This window comes from Panulirus ornatus, chromosome 14 (assembly GCF_036320965.1).
Source record: "Panulirus ornatus isolate Po-2019 chromosome 14, ASM3632096v1, whole genome shotgun sequence".
Taxonomy (NCBI): domain Eukaryota; kingdom Metazoa; phylum Arthropoda; class Malacostraca; order Decapoda; family Palinuridae; genus Panulirus; species Panulirus ornatus.
The window spans coordinates 41,981,221-42,006,555 of NC_092237.1; the positions used below are offsets into that span (position 1 = coordinate 41,981,221).

Sequence of the window (25,335 nt, forward strand, 5' to 3'; positions counted from 1 at the left end):
TGACCATAGTATCTATTTCTGGGGGTTAAATAACCAACCATCTCCGTGTGCCCAGGTATCAGTCATCTACAGCGGCAGGATCCCCACTGCTACGACCCAAGATCCTCGGCAGCTTCTTACGGGGGTGGACGACTACCGCCGACTGACGGACTCCACCGGCGGCCTCTTCATCCCATCTGATAAGTTCGACATTTCCGCCATCACCCCCATCTTGGGAGAGGGAGTGGAGAGCGCAAGCGTAAGTTTTTTCCCCTCTCACTTGTATATTGATTGCTATATTCTGAAACAAGTAGCGATATCATCATAAACAAAGCAGATGTCTCTTCCACTTCTGTTTTTGCTAAGAAGTGCACGTGAAGTACACAGAAATCATTCACAAGCTGTCCAATGGTTCGGTCCAATGTTTCTAAAAGTATACCCTTAAAAGAGGATTTAGTTTTCTTTTCGTGAGTGAGGCTTTGTTCAAAGAAAAGGGTTATTTTGAGGCCTACCTTTAAAGAAATATTACAAAAAAGACAACATATAGTGAGATTAAAGTAAAGATAATTAGCTTTTTGGGTGGAAAAGCTGCATTTTTATCAAAAAGGTAGTTTTTAGTTGTTAGAAAAAACGTAAGATGGGAAAGAGTTCCAAACCCTCGCGGTATATGGAGAGACAGACATCACAACGACCTACCCTTGAGTTGCCAACAGTCACCCTGTAACCATGTGACGTATTGATTTCCTTAGTATCATATGGTGTAGCTAATGGCTGGGCCACATATACAGCCAATTCATGGGAACATAAAGCATAGGAATATTCATACAAGAGGAAAGTGAACCAAGTGGGTAAGTGGGTCAAGTTCTGTGGCCAGATCGGGAGGGTTGATGTGTCGAATCAATTTCGGCAGTAACAGTACACCATACAAGGAAGAATCAGTCTTTTGTATAATCAGAACAACTGTTCATAAAAGATGGATTTTATACATCTAGACAAGAACAACCATTTTCTTAAGAGGTAGACTTAACTATTTGTTTGATATGGAGCTTCCAAGAAAACTCAGATTTTGCTGTGACACTAAATATTCCCCAAATGCTGATTGGTGGAATTAGTCATCAGAGAATGTAGGGAGGAAGTAAGAGGTTTTAGCCGGGGAGATAGGGAGAAATTAAGTGTCAAAAGCATTGGACGTGACTAGGAGAAGTAGTTGTGCGAGAAGAACGTAGTTAGAGCAGAAGATAAGACAGAGCGGCTTTGAAAGAAGTGGAATGAAGTTCTACTATCGTCGACGTATTAAAGGAACGGACTTGAACGTCTGTTAAAGACGACCAATCGTTGATGACAAGGAGGAAGACGTAAGGACAGATCCCCACAGGACGCTTGCTGTTGATGGGAAATCAGGGAAGAGGTTGATCCATCAGTAGTCACGGAAGGATATTGACCAAGGAGGGAACTAAACATGAGAAAACAAAGTAAGGGAGAAACCCTCAAAGAAGGCCGGGCCTTAATTGAAATATAGAGAAAACTATGAAACGGAAAAAGAAAAGACAAGAGAAAGTATTTACGAATTTCGGAGGAAGTAAAAATCGCGTCTTTTGACATGTGTCAGGTCATAATCACTGGGAAAGACATGAGAGGGGAGAGAGTTCCAAAGCTTCGACGTGTAGGGAAAGAAGTAGATATCAAAACGGCCCACCCTGGGGATGACGATGGCCACACAATAATCATGTAATGCAGCAACTTGCCGAGTATTGCGTGGTCTAGCTAGTGGTGTGGGCACAGCATAAGACTCCCTTGGGTCTCTTGGAGTGGATGACCAGAGCGGATCTCGCCTAATGATTACCATACTGGCGATCAGAGATTACGCTGTGAGATTCGAGCTTCTGAAGAAAATCTAAATTGAGGGGAGACCTGGAGGCCTTGGAAAGGCTAGAAGTCAGAGACACAGGATGATGATTAGAAAGGTCAACAACGTGCCTCTCCTCTGGGATAGACTGTACCATTGCACACGTCTAACTCAGATAAAGAAATTTTTTGTTTTTTAAGCGGAAGCGGAAAAGACGAACAAGCACGTACCTAAGTTCAGTTAATACATTCCTTCAAAACCCGAGGAATATAAGACATCTGGTCTGTACGCCCAGCGTGTGCACCAGAAATGGAGAGCTTTTTTGTGCTGTTTCGGGAAGAGATTATAGGAAGACAACAGATGGTGTGAACGTATTTATCGTCCAAGATAACAGGAGACGATAGAGCCAAGAAAAGTTGTTTTGCCATTGACCGAGACAGATGCAGCGAAAGAAGAACGACAGAACTTGTGAGCGATACTCGTGGCTCAAGACCAGGAAGACCTGCCAATGGAAGGAAGGGAGCGGTTATCATACTTCCTTTGAATATGGGAACGTTTCGCCTCACGAAAAGAAAAAAAAACAGAAAAAAAAAAAAATATATATATATATATATATATATATGTATATATATATATATATATATATATATATATATATATATATATATATATATATATATATATATATATATATATATATATATATATATATATATATATATATATATATATATATATATATATATATATACTTTGTCGCTGTCTCCCGCGTTAGCGAGGTAGCGCAAAGAAACAGACGAAAGAATGGCCCAACCCACCCACATACGTATGTACTTACATACATGTCCACGCATGCACATATACATACCTATACATCTCAACGTATACATATATATACACACACTGACATATACATATATACACATGTACATAATTCATACTGTCTGCCCTTATTCATTCCCGTCGCCACCCCGCCACACATGAAATAACAACCCCCTCGTCCCGCATGTGCGCGAGGAAGAGCTAGGAAAAGACAACAAAGGCCACATTCGTTCACACTCAGTCTTTAGCTGTCATGTATAATGCACCGAAACAACAGCTCCCTTTCCACATCCAGGCCCCACAAAACTTTCCATGGTTTACTCCAGACGCTTCACATGCCCTGGTCCAATTCATTGACAGCACGTCCACCTCGGTATACCACATCGTTCCAATTCACTCTATTCCTTGCACGCCTTTCACCCTCCTGCATGTTCAGACCCCGATCACTCAAAATCTCTTTCACTCCATCTTTCCACCTCCAATTTCGTCTCCCACTTCTCGTCGTTCCCTCCACCTCTGACACATATATCCTCTTCGTCAATCTTTCCTCACTCATTCTCTCCATGTGACCAAACCACTTCAAAACACCCTCATCTGCTTTCTCAACCACACTCTTTTTAGTTCCACACATCTCTCTTACCCTTTCAGTACTTACTCGATCAAACCAACTCACACTACATCAATATTGTCCTCAAACATCTCATTCATACCCATTTTTGCTTTCCAAGATAACGTTCTCGACTTCCACACATTCTTCAACGCTCCCAGAACTTTCGCCCCCCTCCCCCACCCTATGATTCACTTCCGCTTCCATGGTTCCATCCGCTGCAAAATCCACTCCCAGATACCTAAAACACTTTTACTTCCTCCAGTTTTTCTCCATTCAAACTTACCTCACAATTGACTTGTCCCTCAACCATACTATACCTAATAACCTTGCTCTTATTCACATTTACTCTCAGCTTTCTTCTTTCACACACCTTACCAAACTCACCCGAATCAGCCACTAGCGCTGTATCATCAGCGAACAACAACTAACTCACTTCCCAAGCTCTCTCATCCACAACAAACTGCATACTTGCCCCTCTTTCCAAAACTCTTGCATTCACCTCCCTAACATCCCCATCCATAAACAAATTAACAACCATGGAGACATCACACACCCCTGCCGCAAACCAACATTCACTGAGAATCAATCACTTTCCTCTCTTCCTACACGCACACATGCCTTACATCCTCGATAGAAACTTTTCACTGCTTCTAGCAACTTGCCCCCCACACCATATATTCTTAATACCTTCCACAGAGCATCTCTATCAACTCTGTCATATGCCTTCTCCAGATCCATAAATGCTACATACAAATCCATTTGCTTTTCTAAGTATTTCTCGCATACATTCTTCAAAGCAAACACCGATCCACACATCCTCTACCACTTCTGAAACCACACTGCTCTTCCCCAATCTGATGCTCTGTACATGCCTTCACCCTCTCAATCAATACCCTCCCATATAACTTCTCAGGAATACTCAACAAACTTATACTTCTGTAATTTGAGCACTCACTTTTATCCCCTTTGTCTTTGCACAAAGGCACTATGCAAGCATTCCGCCAATCCTCAGGCACCTCACCATGAGTCATACATACATGAAATAACCTTATCAACCAGTCAACAATACAGTCACCCCCTGTTTTAATATATTCCACTGCAATACCATCCAAACCCGCTGCCTTGCCGGCTTTCATATTCCGCTAAGATTTTACTACCTATTCTCTGTTTACCAAATCATTTTCCCTAACACTCTCACTTTGCACACCACCTCGACCAAAACACCCTATATCTGCCACTCTATCATCAAACACACTCAACAAACCTTCAAAATACTCACTCCATCTCCTTTTCACGTCACCACTACTTGTTATCACCTCCCCATTAGCCCCCTTCACTGATGTTCCCATTTGTTCCCTTGTCTTACACACTTTATTTACCTCCTTCCAAAACATCTTTTTATTTAATGATACTTTTTAATGATACTAAGATTTATTGATACTTTCTCACCCCAACTCTCATTTGCCCTCTTTTTCACCTCTTGCACCTTTCTCTTGACCTCCTGCCTTTTTCTTTTATACATCTCCCAGTCATTTCCATTATTTCCCTGCAAAAATCGTCCAAATGTCTCTCTCTTCTTTCACTAATAATATTACTTCTTCATCCCAATACTCACTACCCTTTCTAATCTGCCCACCTCCCACGCTTCTCATGCCACAAGCATCTTTGCGCAAGCCATCACTGCTTCCCTAAATATATCCCATTCCTCCCCCGCTCCTCTTACGTCCTTTGTTCTCACCTTTTTCCATCCTGTACTCAGTCTCTCCTGGCACTTACTCACACAAGTCTCCTTCCCAAGCTCACTTACTGTCACCACTCTCTTCACCTCAACATTCTCTCTTCTTTTCTGAAAACCTCTACAGATCGTCACCTTCGCCTCCACAAGACAATGATCAGACATCCCTCCAGTTGCACCTCTCACCACATTAACATCCAAAAGTCTCTCTTTCGTGCGCCTATCAATTAACACGTAATCCAATTATGCTCTCTGGCCATCTCTCATGCTTACATAGGTATACTTATGCACATCTCTCTTTTTAAACCAAGTATTCCCAATCCCAGTCCTTTTTTCAGCACATAAATCTGCAAGCTCTTCACCATTTCCATTTACATCCCTGAGCACCCCATGTACACCAATTATTCCCTCAACTGCCACATTACTCACCCTTGCATTCAAATCACCCATCACTATAACCCGGTCTCGTGCATCAAAACTAATAACACACTCACTCAGCTGCTCCCAAAACACTTGCCTCTCATGATCTTATTTCTCATGCCCAGGTGCATATGCACCAATAATCACCCATCTCTCTCCATCCACTTTCAGCTTTACCCATATCAATCTAGAGTTTACTTTCTTACACTCTATCACATACTCCCACCACTCCTGTTTCAGGAGTAGTGCTACTCCTTCCCTTGCTTTTGTCCTCTTACTAACCCCTGACTTTACTCCCAACACATTCCCAAACCACTCTTCCCCTTTACCATTGAGCTTCGTTTCATCCAGAGCCAAAACACCCAGGTTCCTCTCCTCAAACATACTGCCTATCTACCCTTTTTTCTCATCTTGGTTACATCCACACACATTTAGACACCCCAATATATATATATATATATATATATATATATATATATATATATATATATATATATATATATATATATATATATATATATATATATATATATTTTCTTTTTTTTTTTTTTTTTTTTTTTCCTTTGTCGCTGTCTCCCGCGTTTGCGAGGTAGCGCAAGGAAACAGACGAAAGAAATGGCCCAACCCACCCCCATACACATGTATATACATACGTCCACACACGCAAATATACATACCTACACAGCTTTCCATGGTTTACCCCAGACGCTTCACATGCCCTGATTCAATCCACAGACAGCACGTCAACCCCGGTATACCACATCGATCCAATTCACTCTATTCCTTGCCCTCCTTTCACCCTCCTGCATGTTCAGGCCCCGATCACACAAAATCTTTTTCACTTCATCTTTCCACCTCCAATTTGGTCTCCCACTTCTCCTCGTTCCCTTCACCTCCGACACATATATCCTCTTGGTCAATCTTTCCTCACTCATTCTCTCCATGTGCCCAAACCATTTCAAAACACCCTCTTCTGCTCTCTCAACCACGCTCTTTTTATTTCCACACATCTCTCTTACCCTTACGTTACTTACTCGATCAAACCACCTCACACTACACATTGTCCTCAAACATCTCATTTCCAGCACATCCATCCTCCTGCGCACAACTCTATCCATAGCCCACGCCTCGCAACCATACAATATTGTTGGAACCACTATTCCTTCAAACATACCCATTTTTGCTTTCCGAGATAATGTTCTCGACTTCCACACATTCTTCAAGGCTCCCTGGATTTTCGCCCCCTCCCCCACCCTATGATCCACTTCCGCTTCCATGGTTCCATCCGCTGCCAGATCCACTCCCAGATATCTAAAACACTTCACTTCCTCCAGTTTTTCTCCATTCAAACTTACCTCCCAGTTGACTTGACCCTCAACCCTACTGTACCTAATGACCTTGCTCTTATTCACATTTACTCTTAACTTTCTTCTTTCACATACTTTACCAAACTCAGTCACCAGCTTTTGCAGTTTCTCTCATGAATCAGCCACCAGCGCTGTATCATCAGCGAACAACAACTAACTCACTTCCCAAGCTCTCTCATCCCCAACAGACTTCATACTTGACCCTCTTTCCAAAACTCTTGCATTCACCTCCCTAACAACCCCATCCATAAACAAATTAAACAACCATGGAGACATCACACACCCCTGTTGCAAACCTACATTCACTGACAACCAATCACTTTCCTCTCTTCCTACACGTACACATGCCTTACATCCTCGATAAAAACTTTTCACTGCTTCTAAGAACTTGCCTCCCACACCATATATTCTTAATACCTTCCACAGAGCATCTCTATCAACTCTATCATATGCCTTCTCCAGATCCATAAATGCTACATACAAATCCATTTGCTTTTCTAAGTATTTCTCACATACATTCTTCAAAGCAAACACCTGATCCACACATCCTCTACCACTTCTGAAACCACACTGCTCTTCCCCAATCTGATGCTCTGTACATGCCTTCACCCTCTCAATCAATACCCTCCCATATAACTTTCCAGGAATACTCAACAAACTTATACCTCTGTAATTTGAGCACTCACTTTTATCCCCTTTGTCTTTGCACAAAGGCACTATGCACGCATTCCGCCAATCCTCAGGCACCTCACCATGAGTCATACATACATGAAATAACCTTATCAACCAGTCAACAATACAGTCACCCCCTTTTTTAATATATTCCACTGCAATACCATCCAAACCCGCTGCCTTGCCGGCTTTCATATTCCGCTAAGATTTTACTACCACTTCTCTGTTTACCAAATCATTTTCCCTAACACTCTCACTTTGCACACCACCTCGACCAAAACACCCTATATCTGCCACTCTATCATCAAACACACTCAACAAACCTTCAAAATACTCACTCCATCTCCTTTTCACGTCACCACTACTTGTTATCACCTCCCCATTAGCCCCCTTCACTGATGTTCCCATTTGTTCCCTTGTCTTACACACTTTATTTACCTCCTTCTAAAACATCTTTTTATTTAATGATACTTTTTAATGATATTAAGATTTATTGATACTTTCTCACCCCAACTCTCATTTGCCCTCTTTTTCACCTCTTGCACCTTTCTCTTGACCTCCTGCCTTTTTCTTTTATACATCTCCCAGTCATTTCCATTATTTCCCTGCAAAAATCGTCCAAATGCCTCTCTCTTCTTTCACTAATAATCTTACTTCTTCATCCCACTACTCACTACCCTTTCTAATCTGCCCACCTCCCACGCTTCTCATGCCACAAGCATCTTTGCGCAAGCCATCACTGCTTCCCTAAATATATCCCATTCCTCCCCCACTCCTCTTACGTCCTTTGTTCTCACCTTTTTCCATCCTGTACTCAGTCTCTCCTGGCACTTACTCACACAAGTCTCCTTCCCAAGCTCACTTACTGTCACCACTCTCTTCACCTCAACATTCTCTCTTCTTTTCTGAAAACCTCTACAGATCGTCACCTTCGCCTCCACAAGACAATGATCAGACATCCCTCCAGTTGCACCTCTCACCACATTAACATCCAAAAGTCTCTCTTTCGTGCGCCTATCAATTAACACGTAATCCAATTATGCTCTCTGGCCATCTCTCATGCTTACATAGGTATACTTATGCACATCTCTCTTTTTAAACCAAGTATTCCCAATCCCAGTCCTTTTTCAGCACATAAATCTACAAGCTCTTCACCATTTCCATTTACATCACTGAGCACCCCATGTACACCAATTATTCCCTCAACTGCCACATTACTCACCCTTGCATTCAAATCACCCATCACTATAACCCGGTCTCGTGCATCAAAACTAATAACACACTCACTCAGCTGCTCCCAAAACACTTGCCTCTCATGATCTTTCTTCTCATGCCCAGGTGCATATGCACCAATAATCACCCATCTCTCTCCATCCACTTTCAGCTTTACCCATATCAATCTAGAGTTTACTTTCTTACACTCTATCACATACTCCCACCACTCCTGTTTCAGGAGTAGTGCTACCCCTTCCCTTGCTTTTGTCCTCTTACTAACCCCTGACTTTACTCCCAACACATTCCCAAACCACTCTTCCCCTTTACCATTGAGCTTCGTTTCATCCGGAGCCAAAACAACCAGGTTCCTCTCCTCAAACATACTGCCTATCTACCCTTTTTTCTCATCTTGGTTACATCCACACACATTTAGACACCCAAATATATATATATATATATATATATATATATATATATATATATATATATATATATATATATATATATATATATATATATATATATATATATATATTTTTTTTTTTTTTTTTTTTTTGCTTTGTCGCTGTCTCCCGCGTTTGCGAGGTAGCGCAAGGAAACAGACGAAAGAAATGGCCCAACCCACCCCCATACACATGCCTTGATTCAATCCACTGACAGCACGTCAACCCCGGTATACCACATCGCTCCAATTCACTCTATTCTTTGCCCTCCTTTCACCCTCCTGCATGTTCAGGCCCCGATCACACAAAATCTTTTTCACTTCATCTTTCCACCTCCAATTTGGTCTCCCACTTCTCCTCGTTCCCTTCACCTCCGACACATATATCCTCTTGGTCAATCTTTCCTCACTCATTCTCTCCACGTGCCCAAACCATTTCAAAACACCCTCATCTGCTCTCTCAACCACACTCTTTTTATTTCCACACATCTCTCTTACCCTTACGTTACTTACTCGATCAAACCACCTCACACTACACATTGTCCTCAAACATCTCATTTCCAGCACATCCATCCTCCTGCGCACAACTCTATCCATAGCCCACGCCTCGCAACCATACAACATTGTTGGAACCACTATTCCTTCAAACATACCCATTTTTGCTTTCCGAGATAATGTTCTCGACTTCCACACATTCTTCAAGGCTCCCTGGATTTTCGCCCCCTCCCCCACCCTATGATCCACTTCCGCTTCCATGGTTCCATCCGCTGCCAGATCCACTCCCAGATATCTAAAACACTTTACTTCCTCCAGTTTTTCTCCATTCAAACTTACCTCCCAATTGACTTGACCCTCAACCCTACTGTACCTAATGACCTTGCTCTTATTCACATTTACTCTTAACTTTCTTCTTTCACACACTTTACCAAACTCAGTCACCAGCTTTTGCAGTTTCTCACATGAATCAGCCACCAGCGCTGTATCATCAGCGAACAACAACTAACTCACTTCCCAAGCTCTCTCATCCCCAACAGACTTCATACTTGACCCTCTTTCCAAAACTCTTGCATTCACCTCCCTAACAACCCCATCCATAAACAAATTAAACAACCATGGAGACATCACACACCCCTGCTGCAAACCTACATTCACTGACAACCAATCACTTTCCTCTCTTCCTACACGTACACATGCCTTACATCCTCGATAAAAACTTTTCACTGCTTCTAACAACTTTCCTCCCACACCATATATTCTTAATACCTTCCACAGAGCATCTCTATCAACTCTATCATATGCCTTCTCCAGATCCATAAATGCTACATACAAATCCATTTGCTTTTCTAAGTATTTCTCACATACATTCTTCAAAGCAAACACCTGATCCACACATCCTCTACCACTTCTGAAACCACACTGCTCTTCCCCAATCTGATGCTCTGTACATGCCTTCACCCTCTCAATCAATACCCTCCCATATAATTTACCAGGAATACTCAACAGACTTATACCTCTGTAATTTGAGCACTCACTCTTATCCCCTTTGCCTTTGTACAATGGCACTATGCACGCATTCCGCCAATCCTCAGGCACCTCACCATGAGTCATACATACATTAAATAACCTTACCAACCAGTCAATAATACAGTCACCCCCTTTTTTGATAATTCCACTGCAATACCATCCAAACCTGCTGCCTTGCCGGCTTTCATCTTCCGCAAAGCTTTTACTACCTCTTCTCTGTTTACCAAATCATTTTCCCTAACCCTCTCACTTTGCACACCGCCTCGACCAAAACACCCTATATCTGCCACTCTATCATCAAACACATTCAACAAACCTTCAAAATACTCACTCCATCTCCTTCTCACATCACCACTACTTGTTATCACCTCCCCATTTGCGCCTTTCACTGAAGTTCCCATTTGCTCCCTTGTCTTACGCACTTTATTTACCTCCTTCCAGAACATCTTTTTATTCTCCCTAAATTTAATGATACTCTCTCACCCCAACTCTCATTTGCCCTCTTTTTCACCTCTTGCACCTTTCTCTTGACCTCCTGTCTCTTTCTTTTATACATCTCCCACTCAATTGCATTTTTTCCCTGCAAAAATCGTCCAAATGCCTCTCTCTTCTCTTTCACTAATAATCTTACTTCTTCATCCCACCACTCACTACCCTTTCTAATCAACCCACCTCCCACTCTTCTCATGCCACAAGCATCTTTTGCGCACTCCATCACTGATTCCCTAAATACATCCCATTCCTCCCCCACTCCCCTTACTTCCATTGTTCTCACCTTTTTTCCATTCTGTACTCAGTCTCTCCTGGTACTTCCTCACACAAGTCTCCTTCCCAAGCTCACTTACTCTCACCACCCTCTTCACCCCAGCATTCACTCTTCTTTTCTGAAAACCCATACAAATCTTCACCTTAGCCTCCACAAGATAATGATCAGACATCCCTCCAGTTGCACCTCTCAGCACATTAACATCCAAAAGTCTCTCTTTCGCACGCCTGTCAATTAACACGTAATCCAATAACGCTCTCTGGCCATCTCTCCCAATCACCAGTCCTTTTTCAGCACATAAATCTACAAGCTCTTCACCATTTCCATTTACAACACTGAACACCCCATGTATACCAATTATTCCCTCAACTGCCACATTACTCACCTTTGCATTCAAATCACCCATCACTATAACCCGGTCTCGTGCATCAAAACCACTAACACACTCATTCAGCTGCTCCCAAAACACTTGCAATATATATATATATATATATATATATATATATATATATATATATATATATATATATATATATATATATATATATAGTCCTATGAGTCCACGGGGAAAATGAAACACGATAATTTCCCAAGTGCACTTTCGTGTAATAATCACATCATCAGGGGAGACACAAGAGAGAAATATGAGTCAGTTGATACACATCGAAGAGACGAAGCCAAGACCCCATTTAAATGGTAAACATGTGATTGTCCAAAACTGAGTTATTTTTGAATATCTTGATCACGCGCAAAATTATGATTCTTTCCAGTATATATATATATATATATATATATATATATATATATATATATATATATATATATATATATATATATATTCTTTCTTTTTTAAACTATTCGCCATTTCCCGCGTTGGCGAGGTAGCGTTAAGAACAGAGGACTGGGCCTTTTTGGAATATCCTCACCTGGCCCCCTCTGTTCCTTCTTTTGGAAAATTAAAAAAAAAAAAAAACGAGAGGGGAGGATTTCCAGCCCCCCGCTCCCTCCCCTTTTAGTCGCCTTCTACGACACGCAGGGAATACGTGCGAAGTATTCTTAATCCCCTATCCCCAGGAATAATATATATATATATATATATATATATATATATATATATATATATATATATATATATATATATATATATATATATATTTGCAATGTTTCATATACATTTCAAGCTTTGGGTTTGTTATGCAAACGTGCTACGACAGATATCCTGAATCAGTCTATACTAATACAGTCACGTTTCCAACACTTACAGGTAGACATAACGCAGCTTCAGGGACTGCAGGGAGCACAAGACATCCAGATACCAATCGACGACTCCATCCAGGACTTTGAAATCCGAATCGCTGGCAGTATCACATCCGGGCTGCTGAGGGATATTACTGGTGAGCTGAATGTGGTGTTCAGTGATAGTGCTGACCTACGCTATTGGGTTATGGTTTTCCTTATTATTTCTTTACTGGGTGAATTTTCTGACAGATGATCTCGTATCATCCACTATAGGTAAGGTTAGATTAGGTTAGTTGCGTGGCGTTCTGTCAGATTAAGCGCAGGGTAAGTTTGGGTAGGTTAGGTTGGTAGGGGGGAAGGGTTTGGTTAGGTTAAGGGTAGGGAAGATTTGGATAGGTTAGATTAGGTTTGGTTAGGTTAAGGGAAGGGTAAGATTTGGATAGGTTAGATTAGGTTTGGTTAGGTTGAGGGTAGGGTAAGATTTGGAGAGGTTAGATTAGTTTACGGGTAAGGTAGGATTTGGATAGGTTAGGTTAGGTTAGGTTAAGGGTAGGGAAAGGTTTGGATAGGTTAGGTTTGGTTTGGTTAGATTAAGGGTAGGGTAAGGTTTCGGTAGGCTAAGTTGGGTTTGGTTGGGTTAAGGGTAGGTTAAGGTTTGGGTAGGTTAGGTTGGGTTTGGTTAGGTTAAAGGTAGGGTAAGGTTTGGGTAGGTTAGTTTGGGTTTGGTTAGGTTAAGGGTAGGGTAAGGTTTAAGTAGGTTAGGTTAGGTTATGGATATGTATCTGTTAACTCCTTTTCCACAAGCCATTTTCAAAATGTCTCATGACAATTTGTATACTCGGTAACCTGAAGTATGTGACATCAAATAACTTTCTAGTCAATGATTAATTGCCTTCCTCTAACATCTATTTCACTGTTGCCCTCCCTCTCACTGTCAGGTACCTTACTGGTCACTGTTGCCCTCTTTCTCTCTGCCAGGTACCTTACTGGTCACTGTTGCCCTCTTTCTCTCTGCCAGGTACCTTACTGGTCACTGTTGTCCTCCCTCTCACTGTCAGGTACTTTACTGGTCACTGTTGTCCTCCCTCTCACTGTCAGGTACTTTACTGGTCACTGTTGTCCTCCCTCTCACTGTCAGGTACCGAATACGACCTCATGAACCAGGTTGCCCTCGAGGCTGACCCGGCGATAGAGATTGTGGCGTACAGCAGCGGACTCAAGGCCATACGCTGGCTGGAGCCTCGATACGGCCAGTGGAACCTTCAGACGGACTCCAGCTCCACTTACAGCATCTCCGTCAACGCCAACTCCACACTGAACTTCCTTGGAGGGTTCTCCATCCTGGACCCGTCGCCACCACACCCTCACTACCGCTCATCGGAAGGCAGCCCGCTCATCAGTGAGTTAGTTCCCCGTAGTCCTGAGTACTCAATCTGTCTCGCACCTACCAAACTAAATGCCCCGGGTCAAGGTCCTTTATGTGGCAGTTGATTCTACAACAAAATCTTAATTCCTTTACAAGTTATCCACTTTAACCATTGCGTCTGAGGGCATCAGAGGCGTAGAAGTGGAGCGATATAGCGAAATTCAATTTAACGAATGCGGTATAGCACAGACCATTCTTTCATCGTAACAAAAGCATCTCTTTAACTAAAACATTAAGTACCGTCCGACGCCACGAACATAGGAACATATATGTCATAAGAACTCACAGAGCCAACGTTATCACACACACACACACACCACTGCCTCTGCCTGTCCAGCCGTTGCTCACCCTCGACGAGGCTGGAATCTTATAGGAAAATCATCATACATTTGGGACAGTTTGTTAACTTGGTTCTATTTTGGACAGTTTGTTAATTTGGTCCTGTATTGTTCTTATATGGAAAATACTGTATTATAAAAGTTACCTGTCATCTTTTTCTTATCTTTTTCTTCTTTTTCTTTACCAGAACAAGAGATCAAGGATTAACAAATCCCCCAAGTAATCCTAAACTATAAAACGTTAATTTTTGTACATCAGCAAAATGGGAACACACACTAGCGATTCACTGGTTCTCCCACATACCTTTCCATACCGCTAGTTAGGTCAGCTGATTTCTGCTTTTTCCTCCGTGAAAACTAGTTATTTATGCTGTGTAGTGTTCACATGAAAACCATTTGTATGCTGACTATAAATCATGGCTGATTGAGCCTTAAGTGTGAAGTACGTGAGGTAATACTTTGCAACACAGCTGGTAGAGCCTAGCACTGACGCGAACTGATTTTCCCCAGACACTGTGTATTACGTGGACGTGACGCTCATTGGCTACTTGGAGAGTGACGTCACAGATGTTACCAGAGTCGAATATGTTGACAAGGTAAGACGGCAGCTGGACACAAGACAGTGTTCTCAGGGAGTTTCCTTTACACACACACACACACACACACACACACACATCGTGGTGTAGTGGTTAACGTTCAGTTCCTGATCACGATCATGACGGGCCAGCCTGGGGTCGGATCCGCATGGGTTCTGGTCCAGGGCATGGCAGGCGGCCTACATCCAACTTAGGTGTTCATCCTCGCCTCGAGGCTGCTCGACAGATGGGGTACCCGGCTGAGGCAGGATGTGTATTTGTGTGTGTGTGTGTGTGTGTGTGTGTGTGTGTGTATACGAGGTTAAGAGACGGGGCAACACCAGCATAAAACTCGCTCACCGTCACAGACAAACAGTAATCACACACAAAGTGAAGTTAAACAAGCATTTTGAGGTTCAAGTTTAGATGGAAATGGATGCAGAGTTGGGAAAGTGCCACGATCCGTGACAACATCCATGACCAGGAGGCGGAGGGATATGGGTATGTGCTCTTACAGAGGACACAAGGAGCATCAAAACAGATGACAAGTTATCACAGCTGGAGAAGGAAATGAAGAAACTGAGGAATCAAGTTAAAACTCGTGAACAGAGTCTTCAACCGAGAGATGATATGAGGAAATTGAAAATCGTGGTTAAATGGCGCGAAGAGAGACTGAAATCAGTTGGTGTGTAAGCCGAGGGAAGGTGAAGTGATTGGAAAGCGAGAGAGGATCAGAAGGGTCTCTCTGGATGTCCTAGAAACTGATCGACGAGAGCAAATGCCCAAATTACAGAGTACAACAATTTCTGAAAATAGTGGGTAGAGCGGGGGAACAGTGGGCCAGAGTCCTGGGCTGATAAACAGAGTCAGAGCATAAAGACTGATGCAGTGAGGCAGAGAGATGAGGACAGTGAAGCAATAGTACACAGGGAAGAAGGGGAAGTTGTAGGGAGAATAAACAATGGTGGAGGCAGAACAACTAGGAAGGAAATTTATGATTTGGTATATGACAGGTTCAGAAAAATGCAGGTGAGTCAAAGTCGGTGATTTGTTGGGGGAAAAAAGTGAGAGAAAAAACTAAACTCATGGCGTTTGATGAATCAACACTGAAGAATTTAGAAATGAATAGAAGAGAACTAAGTTAGTAAAGCAGAGAGTTGCTAAACGTAAATCACTGACGATTTTTGGACTGACTGAAGACCACATTGCAAACCATCAAGGAAGGAATGCTGATTAAAAGACTTCCGTCGACGGTAAGACATGCCGGATGCATTTCCTGTTGATGAGAGAATTCAGGAAAATTGGTGGATGCAATCAAGAGATGAGGGAACGACCAGTACCAATCAATGTGAAGTCATGCGTAGGTAGACAGGATAAGTAATATAAAAACATAGTGGAATTAAGCAAGGTCTTCATCAGAGGTGGTAGAACAAAGGAAGAGAGAGAGAGAGAGAGAGAGAGAGAGAGAGAGAGAGAGAGAGAGAGAGAGAGAGGGAGAGAGACAGAGACAGGGACAGAGAGAGAGAGAGAGAGAGAGAGAGAGAGAGAGAGAGAGAGAGAGAGAGAGAGAGAGAAGGGACACCGTCACAAGGCAGGAAACAAAAGACAAAGACAGGTCAGTAATGTTAAGCGTTGGGAGAGTCACTGAATGGAAGTCAAGGTTTGTATCAGGGAAAACGCGTCTGAAATGCATCAGTTGAGACAAAGCTCACTCAGGAGGTGGGTTCTCCCCTGTTCTGTCCAGAGGAAGGAAATGATAACAAGGATAGAAAGATTAGATAATGAAGAAATATTGGCCTTCTTGATCATAACCAGCCTTAAGCTTCAGGAATGACAGGAAGAAGACCTTCTCAGCCAGTACATAATGGGAAGAGCAATTGTAGGAAAAAAGCGCATAACTGTGTTGGTAATATCCTCCAGAGAAATCTAAAGGACCAAAGTAGAAATAGATATAACAATGAAAGAACAATCAATATGTCACTTAGGTCGTAGAACAGGCACTTCTGAGAGATGGTAAAGTTGTATTCATCGAGGATTTCAATTACAAAGAGGCAGGCTTGGGTGATTTGGATTCTCTTCGAGATACAAATGTCTTGGGATGTACACAGGGAAATATCCCCTTCCAGCGTGTCTCTCAACGTGCTAGGATGGGATGGAGTGATACACACTGCCGTTACTAGAACTTGCCTTCATACGTTGTGGCATGGAAAGTGAAACTATCATATATGATTCACCAACTGTAAGGAGTGATCATCTAATACTTCCCGGTCCGGGAAATCGAACGGAGGTGAGACCTAATTCAGAGAGAAGATATGATCGTGGGAATCATACTGAACCCAACAATTGCCATGGTAACGTCAACTGGGGAACGAGTTGAGTAGCTAGGAACCAGGGCATTTTGGACGAGAGTAGATGACAGGACAGAACCCTTTGCAACGCCACTGATTATAGGATAAGAGGGAGGTAACACTCCATCAACGATTACTGCGGTGGAACGGAGTCTAGAACGCAAAACCATATCCCATCAACCGCGGTGTTTCAAAGGATTCTGTCTTATTCAATTCTCTCTTCCAAATGCTATGCGCTACTCCCAGTAGCAAGGATATGTAGACGCCTTTGCTGTGAAAAGTTCTTTGACGAAGCTACACTCCCAGTGATACACAGCCAAGCCAAAGTAACTTTTCACCCAAGGTGTAATCTCATGCAGGTGGGTTCTAGTAACCTATACATGGATTAGAACAGACGAAGGAACTCAAAGTGGTGGAAGCAGCGCCGAGCCGACGAATGTTCTTATCCTGTTCTTTGTAAGGATCATATGACTTCAATAATATCATTACGAGAGCCTCCTCTCACTGACTGTGAGGGCCTGCCAGTGACGGAGTGACTCCGTTCGTACTAGACCAAATGCACTAAACGCTACCAACAAATACGTACGTCATATATGCTCCTCACATCTTAGCCAAACTGTGTTACCCATGACACGTTCCCTTGTCAACAGAACAACATAGGCAAGGTCTTCTATGATATCATGAGACGAGTTTTCAAGCGAATCAGGAACGTCCTTGTCCAACATCGTTTCAGCAATGGTTCAGGACGGACGGACCTGAAATTTTATCTTTAAAGTAAGGAATGATATTTTTGTTCCTGTAGACGGGAATGAGGCTGCGAGAGATCCCCTACCACGGCGAGGTTGACGACGAGTTCTACATCCGTTCAGACCCTCTCCCAGAGCAGCCCTTCTACCTCAAGCTCTACGGCCACGTCCAATCCGGTAGGTGCCACACACCACACTCTCTCATATACCATATCTATCCATCTCCTACATCACAAGTACTGGAGATAATTTCAGTGTTTTGGTATCAATAGACTTTAGGGAGAACATAAAGATGTTTTCGAAGGAGGTAGATAATGTGAGTGAGACAAAAGAACAAATAGGAACATCGATGAAGGGGGGGAAGTGATAACAGATAGTGATGAAGTGAGGAGAAGATGGGGTGAGTATTTTGAAGGCCTGTTGGCAGATGTTGAGTGTTTTGGTCGGGATGGTGTGTGAAGTGAGAGAGTCAGGTAGACTGGATGGGTGAAGAGAGAAGAGGTGGTGAAAGCCTTGCGGAAGATGAAATCTGGCAAGGCTGCGGGAGTGAATGGTATTGCAGTTGAATTTATCAAGGAACGGGATGACAATGCTGTTGATTGGTTGGAAAGATATTCATTGTATGTATGAATCATGGTGCAGTGCCTAAGGATTGACGGAATGCATGAATAGTACCATTGTACAAAGGCAAAGGGGATAAAGGTGAGTTTTCAAACTACAGAGGCATACGTTTGTTGCGTATACCTGGAAAATTGTATGAGAGGCTATTAATTAAAATGGTCAAGGCACGTACAGAGCATCAAATTGGGGAGGAGCAGTATTGTTTCAGAAGTGGTAGAGAATGCGTGAATCAGGTGTTTGCTTTGAAGAATGTATATGAGAAATAATAAGAAAAACAAATGGATTTGTATGTAGTCTTTATGGATCTGGAGAAGGCATATGATAGGATTGATAGAGATGCTTTGTAAAAGGTCTTAAGAATATATGTTGTAGGAGGTAAGCTGCTGGAAGCGAAGTTTCATCAAGGGTGTAAGACATGTGTACGAGTAAGAAGAGAGGAGAGTGATTGGTTCCCAGTGAAGGTCAGTCTGCGGCAGGGGTATATGTTACCTTGGTTGTTTAATCTGTTTATGGATGCGGTGGTTAGGGAGGTAAATGCAACAGTTTTGGAGAGAGGGTCGAGTATGCAGTCTGTTGTGGATGAGAGGGCCTGAAAAGTGAGTCAATTGTTGTTCTCTGATGATACAGCACTGATGGCTCATTACTTACTCGATCAAACCACCTCATACAACATAATGTCCTCAAACATTTAATTTCCAACACATCTACCCTCCTTCGTACAACCCTATCTGTAGCCCATAAATCGCAACCATATAATATTTTTGGAACTACTACTCCTTCAAACATGCCTATTGTTGCTCTCTGGAATAACGTTCTCTCCCTCCACACCCTGTGACTCACTTCCACTTCCATGGTGCCAAATCCACTTCCAGATATCTAAAACACATCACCTCCTCCAATTTTTCTCCATTCAAACTAACATCATAGTTAACTTGTCCCTCAACCCTAGTGAACTTAATATACTTGCTCTTATTCACATTCATTCTCAACTTTCTCCTTTCATACACTTTTCCAGACTCAGTCACCTTCTGCTGATTCTGACACGAATCAGCCACTAGCGCTGTATCATTGACGAACAACAACTGACTCACTTCCTAGACCCTCTCATCTCCAACAGACTCGCCCCTCTCTCCAAAACTCTTACATTTATCTCCCTAACCACAATCCATAAACAAATTTAACAACCATTGGGACATTATACACCCCTGCCGCAAACCAGCCTTCACTGGGAACCAATCGCTCTCCTCTTCCTACTCGTACACATGCCTTACATCCTTGATAAAAACTTTTCACTGCTTCTAGCAGCTTACCTCCTACACCATATACTCTGAAGGCCTTCCGCAAAGCATCTCTATTAACCCTATCATATGCCTTCTCCAGATCCATAAATGCTACATACAAATCCATTTGTTTTTGTAAGTATTTTTCACATACATTCTTCAAAGCAAACACCTGACCCACACATTTTCTACCACTTCCGAGACCACACTGCTCTTCCCCAATCTGATGCTCTGTACATGCCTTCACCCTCTCAATCAATACCCTCCCATATAATTTTCCAGGTATACTCAACGTACTTATGTCTCTGTAGTTAGAACACTCACTTTTATCCCCTTAGCCTTTGTACAATGGCACTATGCATGCATTCCGCCAATCCTCAGACACTTCACCATGGTCCATACATAAAGTGAATATCCTTACTAACCAATCAACAACACAGTCACCCCCTTTCTTAACAAATTCTACTGCAATACCATCCAAACCCGCTGCCTTGCCGGATTTCATCTCATGCAAAGCTTTCACTACCTCTTCTCTCTTAACCAAACCATCCTCCCTGACCCTCTCACTTCGCACACCACCCTGACCAAAACACCCTACATCTGCCACTCTATCATCAAAGACATTTAACAAACCTTCAAAATACTCACTCTATTTCCTTCTCACTTCGTCACTGTCGGTTCTAGCTTCCCTCTCCCCACCCTTGCCCAACTTCACTTATGTTCCCATTTGTTCTCTTGTCTTACGTAGTTATTTACCTCCATCCAAAGCACCTGTTTAATCTCCCTGAAGTTTAATGATACTCTCTCACCCCATCTCTCATTTGCCCTCTTTTTCAACCCATGCACCTTCCTCTTGAGCTCCTGCCGCTTTCTTTTATGCATCTGCAAGTCACTTGCACTCCTTCCTTGTAATTATCGTACAAACGCCTCTTTTCTCTTTCACTAACAACTTTACTTCTTCAACCCACCACTCACTACCCCTTCTAATCTGCCCACCTCCCACCTTTCTCATGCAACATGCATCTTTTGCGCATACCATCACTACTTCTTTAAATACATCCCATTCCTCACCCACTTCCCTCACGTCATTGGCTCACACCTTTTGCCATTCTACACTCAGTCTCTCCTGGGACTTCCTCACACATTTGTCCTTTCCAAGCTCACTTACTCTCACCACTCTCTTCTCCCCAACATTCTCTCATCTTTTTTGAAAACCTTTACAAATATTCACCTTCGCCTCCACAAGACAGTGATCAGACATTCCTCTAGCTGCCACTCTCAGCACATTAACTTCCAAAAGTCTCTCCTTTGCACGCTTGTCAATTAATTTGTCAATTAATCCAATAATTCCTCACGTGTCGTAAAAGGCGACTAAAGGGGACGTGAGCGGGGGGCTAGGAAACACTCCCCACCTTGTATTCTAACTTTCTATAAAGGGAAACAGAAGAAGGAGTCACGAGGGGAGTGCTCATCCTCCTCGAAGGCTCAGATTGGGGTGTCTAAATGTGTGTGGATGTAACCAAGATGAGAAAAAAGGAGAGACAGGTAGTATGTTTGAGAAAAGAACCTGGATGTTTTGGCTCTGAATGAAACGAAGGTCAAGTGTAAAGGGGAAGAGTGGTTTGTTGGGAATGTCTTACGGAGTAAAGTCAAGGGTTATTGAGAGGACAAGAGCAAGGGAAGGAGTAGCACTACTCCTGAAACAGGAGTGGTGGGAGTATGTGATAGAGTGTAAGAAAGTAAACTCTAGATTGATATGGGTAAAACTGACAGTGGATGGAGAGAGATGGGTGATTATTGATGCATATGCACCTGGCATGAGAAGAAAGATCATAAGAGGCAAGTGTTTCGGGAGCAGCTGAGTGAGTGTGTTAGTAGTTTTGATGCACGAGACCGGGTTATAGTGATGAGTGATTTGAATGCAAGGGTGAGTAATGTAGCAGTTGAGGGAATAATTGGTGTTGTAAATGGAAATGGTAAAGAGCTTGTAGATTTATGTGCTGAGAAAGGACTGGTGATTGGGAATACCTGATTTAATAAGAGACATATACATAAGTATACCTATGTAAGTATGAGAGATGGCCAGAGAGCGTAATTGGATTACGTGTTAATTGATAGGCGCACTAAAGAGAGACTTTTGGATGTTAATGTGCTGAGAGGTGCAACTGGAGGAATGTCTGATCATTATCTTGTGGAGGCGAAGGTGAAGGGTTTTCAGAAAAGAAGAGAGAATGTTGGGGTGAAAAGAGTGGTGAGAGTAAGTGAGCTAGGGAAGGAGACTTGTGTGAGGAAGTACCAGGAGAGACTGAGTACAGAATGGAAAAAGGTGAGAACAAAGGACGTAAGGGGAGTGAGGGAGGAATGGGATGTATTTATGGAAGTAGTGATGGCTTGCGCAAAAGATGCTTGTGGCATGAGAAGCGTGGGAGGTGGGCAGATTAGAAAGGGTAGTGAGTGGTGGGATGAAGAAGTAAGATTATTAGTGAAAGAGAAGAGAGAGGCATTTGGACGATTTTTGCAGGGAAATAATGCAAATGAGTTGGATATGTATAAAAGAAAGAGGCAGGAGGTCAAAAGAAAGGTGCAAGAGGTGAAAAAGAAGGCAAATGAGAGTTGGGGTGAGAGAGTATCATTAAACTTTAGGGAGAATAAAAAGATGTTTTGGAAGTAGGTAAATAGAGTGCGTAAGACAAGAGAACAAATGGGAACCTCAGTGAAGGGGGCTAATAGGGAGGTGATAACAAGTAGTGGTGATGTGAGAAGGAGATGGAGTGAGAATTTTGAAGGTTTGTTGAATGTGTTTGATGATAGAGTGGCAGATAATAGGGTGTTTTGGTCGAGGTGGTGTGCAAAGTCAGAGGGTTGGGGAGAATGATTTGGTAAACAGAAGTGGAAGTAAAAGCTTTGCAGAAGATGAAAACCAGCAAGCAGCGGCTTTGGATGGTATTGCAGTGGAATTTATTAAAAAAGGGTGACTGTATTGTTCACTGGTTGATAAGGTTATTTAATGTATGTATGACTCATGGTGAAGTGGCTGAGGATTGGAGGAATGCTTGCATAGTGCCATTGTACAAAGGCAAAGGGGATAAAAGTGAGCGCTGAAATTACAGAGGTATAAGTTCGTTGAGTATTCTTGGGAAATTATATGGGAGGGTATTGATTGAGAGGATGAAGGCATGTACAGAGCATCAGATTGGGGAAGAGCAGTGTGGTTTCAGAAGTGGTAGAGGATGTGTGGATCAGGCGTTTGCTTTGAAATATGTATGTGAGAAAAACTTAGAAAACCAAATGGATTTGTATGTAGCATTAATGGATCTGGAGAAGGCATATTGATAGAGATGCTCTGTGGAAGGTATTAAGAATATATGGTGTGGGGGGCAAGTTGTTAGAAGCAGTGAAAAGTTTTTATCGAGGATGTAAGGCATGTGTACGTGTAGGAAGAGAGGAAAGTGATTGATTCTCAGTGAATGTAGGTTTGCGGCAGGGGTGTGTGATGTCTCCATGGTTGTTTGATTTGTTTGTGGATGGGGTTGTTAGGGAGATGAATGCAAGAGTTTTGGAAAGAGAGGCAAGTATGCAGTCTGTTGTGGACAAGAGAGCTTGGGAAGTGAGTCAGTTGTTGTTCGCTTATGATACAGCGCTGGTGGCTGATTCATGTGAGAAACTGCAGAAGCTGGTGACTGAGTTTGGTAAAGAGTGTGAAAGAAGAAAGCTGAGAGTAAATGTGAATAAGAGCAAAGTTATTAGGTACAGTAGGGTTGAGGGACAAGTAAATTCGGAGGTAAGTTTGAATGGAGAAAAACTGGGGGAAGTGAAGTGTTTTAGATATCTGGGAGTGGATTTGGCAGCGGATGGAACCATGGAAGCGGAAGTGAATCATAGGGTGGGGGAGGGGGCGAAAGTTCTGGGAGCGTTGAAAACGTATGGAAGTCGAGAACGCAATCTCGGAAAGAAAAAATGGGTATGTTTGAAGGAATAGTGGTTCTAACAATGTTATATGGTTGCGAGGCGTGGGTTATAGATAGAGTTGTGCGGAGGAGGGTGGATGTGCTGGAAATGAGATGTTTGAGGACAATATGTGGTGTGAGGTGGTTTGATCGACTAAGTAATAATAGGGTAAGAGAGATGTTTGGCAATAAAAAGAGTGTGGTTGAGAGAGCAGAAGAGTGTGTTCTGAAATGCTTTGGTCGCATGGAGAGGATGAGTGAGGAAAGATTGACAAAGGGGATATATGTGTCAGAGGTGGAGGGAACGAGGAGAAGTGGGAGACCAAATTGGAGGTGGAAAGATGGAGTGAAAAAGATTTTGAGTGATCGGGGCTTGAACATGCAGGAGGGTGAAAGGCGTGCAAGGAATAGAGTGAATTGGAACGATGTGGTATACCGGGGTCGACGTGCTGTCAGTGGATTGACCCAGGGCATGTGGAAAGGGAGCTGTGGTTTTGGTGCATTATACATGACAGCTAGAGACTGAGTGTGAACGAATGTGGCCTTTGTGTCTTTCCCTAGCGCTCCCTCGCGCTCATGCCGAGGGAGGGGGTTGTTATTTCATGTGTGGCGAGGTGGCGATGGGAATGAATCAATGCAGACAGTATGAATTATGTACATGCGCATATATGTATATGTCTGTGTGTGTATATATATGTATACGTTGAGATGTATAGGTGTGTACATTTGCGTGTGTTTACGTGTATGTATATACATGTGTATGTGGGTGGGTTGGGCCATTCTTTCGTCTGTTTCCTTGCGCTACCTCGCTAACGCGGGAGACAGCGACAAACCAAAATAAATAATATATATATATATATATATATATATATATATATATATATATATATATATATATATATATGTGTGTGTGTGTGTGTGTGTGTGTGTTTATTATCATCATTATTGTTATAATAATACTTAATCTCTGTTTCCCGCGTCAGCGAGGTAGCGCCAGGAAACAGACGAAGAATAGCCCATCCACTCACATACTCAAACACATATATATACTATTCATTTATCATTCATTGTCACTTTATCATTCACTTTGTCACTGTCTCCCGCGTTAGCGAGGTAGCGCAAGGAAACACACGAAAGAATGGCCCAACCCACCCACATACACATGTATATACATACACGTCCACACACGCACTTATACATACCTATACATCTCAACATATATATATATATATATATATATATATATATATATATATATATATATATATATATATATATATATATATATATATATATATATATATATGCACATGTACATATTTCATACTGTCTGCCCTTATTCATTCCCGTGGCCACCCCGCCACACATGAAATGACAGCTAGGTAGCGCTAGTAAAAGACAACAAAGGCCACATTCG

General features: G+C 42.5%; 1 protein-coding gene across 1 annotated transcript in view; it reads left to right on the forward strand.

Moving 5' to 3' along the window:
- Nucleotides 1-25,335, forward strand: part of LOC139753351 (von Willebrand factor A domain-containing protein 7-like) — a 64,558-nt gene that overhangs the window by 12,581 nt on the left and 26,642 nt on the right. The window contains exons 9-13 of the mRNA XM_071669707.1: nt 56-238; nt 12,663-12,792; nt 13,776-14,036; nt 14,912-14,997; nt 18,127-18,247. Of these exons, the coding sequence (XP_071525808.1) occupies nt 56-238; nt 12,663-12,792; nt 13,776-14,036; nt 14,912-14,997; nt 18,127-18,247 (781 nt within the window). The remainder of the gene's footprint in view (nt 1-55; nt 239-12,662; nt 12,793-13,775; nt 14,037-14,911; nt 14,998-18,126; nt 18,248-25,335) is intronic.